A 6,784-nucleotide genomic window follows, 5' to 3' on the forward strand; every position below is an offset into this window, starting at 1 on the left:
GACTAATAGCCTATTCCATTTGAAAACAGGTGGGTTAAGCGTGCCCGATACCATCATGTGCCCTTACCACTGGCCGTCGACTGTACTGCGATTTCCGGCCACGCCCGGGTCCTCCAGACCCGCGGCCCGCCACCACACCTAAAGAATTCCCGCTAAGCCTCTATAAATATCCTCAATAAACAAACGCATGCCTTCCTCATTCAGATGAACACCATCAGACCGATATAGCCCAGGACTCTGGAAACGTATAAGAGGATGTTGTATACGGACTCCACCAATCGAGCGAATAAATCGAGCAATCACCGAGTTCACTTTTTTCCGTACCTCGTCAGCCACTCTGCCTTCCTTAAAATATCTCCAAGACAACCTAGGCACTATATCCGACCAGCATATTAACAGGTCAGGCCAGGAGGCACGGACCCAAGCCAACTCCGACTGAATTACGAACTCCAAATCTACGGTCCTACCTATACCCAGGTCATTTCCTCCCAGATGAATAACCAACACATGAGGCACACCCCTTTTAGCAATCTCATTTACTAACAACCTACGAAAACCCGTCCATCTTAAACCCCTCTGACCAATCCACTGAACCACAACCGACCCCGGAATAGCTGAAGTGTCACCTATAGCCCTATGCAAAGCAGCCCAATGCACAAACGAATGTCCCAAAACCCATACCAGCCGCGGGGTCCTGTGCTCTGTAAAGAAGGCAGTGAAAAACAATATATATGTTAACAACAAATACCAGCAAAACTTTTGAGCGGCTGGAAATTGAAAAATAAGAAGAAGAAAAGCAAAGACCAGCATGGCCCCAGGATTCTAACCTGCACACCCATAACAGGCAACTCAGCAGACCACCACACAAGAGGTACACATTCACACCAGTAGCAAAAGGAAACAAAGAGGGGAGCTGAAACACAAGCGAGGGTAAAACCATTAAAACCTCATGGAGCCAACAAGCCAATCATGGCCCCACTTTAGAGGGAAAAAACGGACAAAACCCTCGCGCCCTGCTTAAAAAGCATGAGCAGCCGCAGCCCTGTGAATCCGCCCGCAGCTTCAGATCAGGAGAGCAAAAATTTGGGAAAGAAGAGAGGGTCGCACATAACGTTTGTAGACATTACTTTTCCACCTGCCCAGTTCCTTCAAGGCAGGCTCTGATGCCCCTGCAACCGCAGCAGATGTAGCTGCACCAATACGGAAAGAATGTGTGCCAAACTGCTTACAATCCACACCCACAGCCGTCAATGTGCGTTTAAAAACCACTGAAAATTGGTACCTGGTGAGAGGTGAACCATCAACATGCACCAACCAAGGTAATGCACCACTCGGTCTAAGGGAGGCAAATTGGCTGATTAACACAATAGGGCATACCGAACAACCAACCCTTGGGACCAATGTAACCCAGCGCCCTCTCCCTAACTGGTCAGATTTAGACTTCCTCACCTTACAACAAACAGAGCTGCTAGATATTATTACGTGCTGGCCTAGCATACCTGACAAGGGGAAAGTCCGAGAGGAAGCAACTAGCTCGCTCACCCGCAAAGCGCCAAAGTATAACATAACAAAAGCAGCGCGAAACAAAGCAACCTCGTAGCTATCCCTAGCAATTGTCGAGATTGCGGCCACCATATTCCCTAGCAACGAGTCACTGATAGGCCTTCTTTGATCCGAATGAACCGGTCTTTCTCTCGCCCAACCCCTCAGGGCCTTTGAAATCAAAAAACTTTTTGTCAAGTCTCTCTCTCCTTTCATCCTAGCAAAGAATGATATCCCTGCCAATGCGGCCACCATGGAGGCCTTAGACTTGCCTGCCTGATACCCTGCCCAGACAAACGCCAGCATCCGCTTATCCCCACCTTCCTTACCGCCAAGGCCTTGGCTGTGGAAAGTGCACCATTCCGTCCATGCAGCCCGATATTTTCTCCTCGTCGAGGGAGCCAGGGAGGCTTCGGCCAGCCCTTCTATGCTGGCTTGACAATCTGCCATACGTAAGAGGGACAGGGCACACCCGTTAGGGATGCCCCAGGAGCCAAGACCCTAAATCTCTCCATCTGACCCCTAGATAACGCATCCGCCAACTCATTCTCGACTCCCGGCACATGTCGAGCTTGAAAGGATATATCGCAGGCCAGACAGCGCCAGACTAACCTACGCAGAAGTGTAATTACTGGGGGGGACTTGGACCTTTGTCCATTTATTGCCTGCACAACCCCGAGGTTGTCACACCAAAAAACTACTTGTTTTCCAGTTAACCTGCTTGACCATAGCTCCAGTGCCACGATCACGGGGAAAATCTCGAGTAGCGTCATGTTAGCTGTCCAGCCGGACGCCACCCACTCCTCGGGCCATGAAGCAGTACACCACTCGCCGGCAAAGTATGCCCCAAACCCTACCGACCCAGCTGCATCTGCAAATAGCTCCAGCTCCGGACTGGACACCGGAGGACCGGGCCATACCCGTACTCCGTTGAAATCCTGTAAGAACAGGTCCCACACTGCCAAATCCTCCCGGATTTCCTCCGAGAGTGAGATTCGACAATGCGGTCGCCTGTTCCCCGCCGTTGCCCTCTCCAGCTTCCTACAAAATACCCTGCCCATGGGTATCACCCGGCAAGCAAAATTGAAACGTCCCAATAACTCCTGCGCTTGTCTCAACGACACTCCCCCTTGGCCTATCACTTCGCCTATAGCTCCCCTTAGCTTACTCACTTTATCGTTTGGCAAGCAGCAGATACCCCGGACAGTATCTATCTCAATACCCAGGTATGATAACTTGGTGGTGGGGCCTTCAGTTTTTTCCCCAGCCACTGGTACCCCCAGGGAATGGAAAAGAGCCTTCACCGCAAACAACATGTCTCTACAAGTCTCATCCTCCCCGGGCCCTACCACCAAGAAGTCGTCCAAGTAGTGGGCGACTCCGTGGTGGCCTGTGCCCGCGCAGATACACCAGTGCAAGAACGAACTGAAGCATTCGAAGAATGCACAGGACACCGCGCACCCCATGGGAAGGCACCTATCTACATAATAGCCCTCCTCTAGCTTAAAACCCATAAAGGGGAAGGAATCCGGATGAAGCGGCAGCAGACGAAAAGCCGACTCCACGTCAACTTTCCCCATCAATGCCCCTTCCCCGAATCCCCGAACCATGTCCAGAGCCGATTCAAAGGACTGGTACGTGACACTACAGTACTCATCTGGGATCGCATCGTTCACCGACGCCCCATGTGGAAATGAGAGATGCTGAATGAGTCGAAATTTCCCTGCCACCTTTTTAGGAACCACCCCTACCGGGGACACCACCAATTCCCGATATGGGGGGTCCCGAAAAGGTCCACTCATGCGCCCCAGCCTCACCTCCTTCTGAACTTTCTCCAATAGAACCCCTGGGTGCAAACTAGCCGATTTCAAATTTCCCCCTTTTCCCGACTGAACCGCTCCCTCGATAGGAACTCGAAACCCCTCTCTAAAACCTTCCCTCAAAAACTCTGCCTCCATCCTATGAGGATAGCGGCTAAGCCACCTGCCCAGGCTCACCAAATTAATCGGCGACCCTGCCTTCCCCAACGCCAGTGCTGGGCTGACCACCTGAGCCACCTCTTCTATCCTGCTTGTCACATGCCTTTGCTGAATGCCCTCCCCCACACTTAATACATGCATGGGTGAATCTGCACCCTTGTCCGTGAGGGCAGCTTGATCGGTTGAACAGGAAACAGCGGCCCTTGCTGAGAAAGGGCGCGTTACCCTTCACCCGCCCTGTCTGTCTCCGCCACGTGACGCTTGTGGCGGCGGCCCCCCACCCTTCCTGGGACACCTTCAACCAAGTCTCAACATCTTTGTAACCTAACATCAGGCTGGCGTGTCCCTTATATTTTTCCCTGAAAACCTCATCGTAGGCCAGCCAAACCCCGGGACGGGAGGACACGTACATCTCGTGTATCATATGCAGATATTTTAGCATATCCATCCATTCGCTAGGGCGAGACTCCAGATAACAGGCCGCAAAGAGGTAAGCGCCCGACAGCCAGTTCTTGTAGGTCTTGTAACTGGCTTCCCCGGCCCCTCCCCTGGCCATGGCCTCTGTGACCAATTTCTTGCCCTGCTTGGAAACTTCAAACATATCAACGAAACGCCCCCTGTGAATTCTACTGCGTATTGTCTTCCTGACACCTTGAAATATACCTGTGCTTGCGCAGCGCATAGTGTCATCACCCGTGAGCCTGGAGCCCCTGAAATGTCTGTGTCTATCCGCAGAGCGCTCTGACTGTCTGGTAACAAAATGCTTCCGCAAGCGCTTCACTAACCGCTGCGGACTACCTTGTGAATCCGAAGAAGACATGCTAGAGCTACAGCTATAGCTACCAGACCCCCCAGATTGCTCGTCATACATATCAAAGACATTCATCTCACCTTGCTCCGCGGACCCTCCTTCCAAGCCCGTCCACTGACCTTCCATCTCCGCCTCAGCCGAGGCCTGCCGCTCTCGAGTCACGGACCTATCCCTTCGACCACCACTGAAAGCGACGCCATTTGCTGGGAGAGATACGTTACTACATGACGCCAGAGACACAGCACCAATCAACAAAGAGCGCCTTCCTTGACTACCCGGCCTGTGATTCTCCTGCACCACCCGTCTAGGCCGCTCCCCCTGTCCTTCCGGGGCAACACTGCTGGGACCTGATCCACTCCTAGATCTACCCCTGCGGGACCTGGAAACCACCTGTCTGCTGCACCCTGCTGCCTGGTCTGACTGCTGACTACTCTGGGATAGGGCTCTATTCTCTCTGGCCCGGCTATGCCCATGTAAAACATCCTGTACCTGCCCCTGGTGACTACCCCTTGGAGATGAAGAAGGAGGAAGACCCCTGTCTATCCCCCGCAGGACATTCCGCTCATCCCTGCCCTCCCCTAGAACAGGACTACCCCTACCATGTAAGCTACCATGTACACTGAGTGCCCGTGACAGGGATTGGGACTGACAATTACAGGCACCCTGGGGCTACTCCCCCTATTAAAAGTGGAACTGCTGGGCCTGCTAACACTCGTGGGGGGGGGACACCACCCCCCTGTACTGACCGTGAGCCAGCGCTATCCTCATGCTGGCCCACAGACCTATGGTGCTGCCTACCAGCGGGGGGGTGCACTGCCCCCTCCGCCGCTGAATGCTGGCCACTTGTCCTCCCCCTAGCTGGAGCTAGACGAGCGGCTCCTCCGCTCGTGGAGTTGCCATGGCGACGGACCCGGGACCGGAAGTGACGTCCGACGTCACTTCCTGTCGGGCGGCGGCCATGGAGGGCTGAATCATACCCCTCCGCCGCATCTCGTGAAGGGGGGAAGGCCCGGCGACTGCTAGCTCTCACATGAGAGCGGGATGCCTGGCCAGCTAACGGTAAGGCACCGGGCGGGGGGGGGAGCGGGAGTTAGCGGGGGAGCGTGGATCCATATTGCTGGGTTAAAATGAGCACCAAAACACAACAAAGGAGGGAGGGGGTGAGGGGAGAGCGTGAGCGGGGAAGAGGAGAGATAGGTGGAAGGGGATGTAGCGGGAGATCATACAGGGATAAACAACGCTAAATAAAAGTACAATACAATCAAGGTGAAAAAGAAAATAAATAAAGAGCACAGACAAAGGAAAGGAGACACAAGCAGCTATACACAAGTTTTGAGAAATAAGGACAGCGTACTAAGAGATATACTTATCTGTGTCAAGAAGCCTCTAACGTCCAGCAGGGTAACGTCCAGCAGTGTAAGAGATGGATTCTTCTCCGCCTATCCCATATATAACCTCCGTTACTCCTCCCCATGACTCATCCGGAAAGTCCTGATCAGACCAGCCCCTTTAACCCCAGAGTCCAATACAGTTCAACACAGCCTTAGCTTTTATTATCCCTCGGGCTTATATCCAGCCCTCTGTTCTTATTGTTTCCAGTGGGAAGATAGCTATATCTTTTTTATTTATGTGGGATGATCACATTTTAAGCATAGATATGAACACCTGGGAGTGTTTTCTATGTATTTCCAGGGGGGAAGATAGCTATATCTTTTTTATTTATGTGGGATGATCACGTTTTAAGCAAAGATATGTACACTGTGGAGTGTTTTCTGTGTGTTTCCAATGGGAAGATGGCTATATATTTTTTATTTATGTGGGATGATCACGTTTTAAGCATAGACATGTACACTGTGGAGTGTTTACTGTGTGTTTCCAATGGGAAGATAGCTACTATATCTTTTTTATCTATGTGGGATGATCACGTTTTAAGCATAGATATTGTTAAATATGATTTTTTGTTAAGGCCTCATAAAGCCTTTGTTCAGCCATTTTATTGTAACTTGCATAGAAATATTATTTGCTAAAAAAGATTATTCATTTTTCTGCTGATGTGAGCCTATGCCCTTGAAGTTAAGCTGACATAGAGAACACCAAAATAAATGTATCAAGATATGAAACAATGAGCATTTTCATATCCAGCTGGTAGAATGGGAGCTGTGCCCTTGATGTTGCACATAGCATACCCCCAGCTCCCCTTGTGATAAAAACAATAGGCTCATCTTTCCTTAGAAGGGGGAGAAAAATAAACACCTCAAGAATACGTGAGAAAGTTAATCAGTAGTGCTTCTCATAAACTAATGGTATAAACTATTGTATGCATATGACGTAGGATTTATTTATTCAATAGGCTATGAAAACTTGTATCTTTGTATCAATAAACTAGAGAATATTCCTTGTATACAGAACTCTGTCTGTGTCAATTCTCTCCAGCTGATTGAAGCGCTTCCAG

General features: G+C 50.8%; 1 protein-coding gene across 1 annotated transcript; it reads right to left on the reverse strand.

Moving 5' to 3' along the window:
* Positions 1-1,062: 1,062 nt before the first annotated feature.
* Positions 1,063-4,769, reverse strand: LOC142098515 (uncharacterized). The gene is made up of 2 exons (XM_075181356.1): positions 4,413-4,769; positions 1,063-1,985 (listed from the first exon to the last, which is right to left on the reverse strand). Exons 1-2 carry the CDS (start codon positions 4,456-4,458, stop codon positions 1,063-1,065), a joined length of 969 nt encoding a protein of 322 aa, XP_075037457.1. The 5' UTR covers positions 4,459-4,769.
* Between the last annotated feature and the right edge of the window lie 2,015 nt (positions 4,770-6,784).

The sequence above is a fragment of the Mixophyes fleayi genome, chromosome 7 (assembly GCF_038048845.1).
Source record: "Mixophyes fleayi isolate aMixFle1 chromosome 7, aMixFle1.hap1, whole genome shotgun sequence".
NCBI classification, from domain to species: Eukaryota; Metazoa; Chordata; class Amphibia; order Anura; family Limnodynastidae; genus Mixophyes; species Mixophyes fleayi.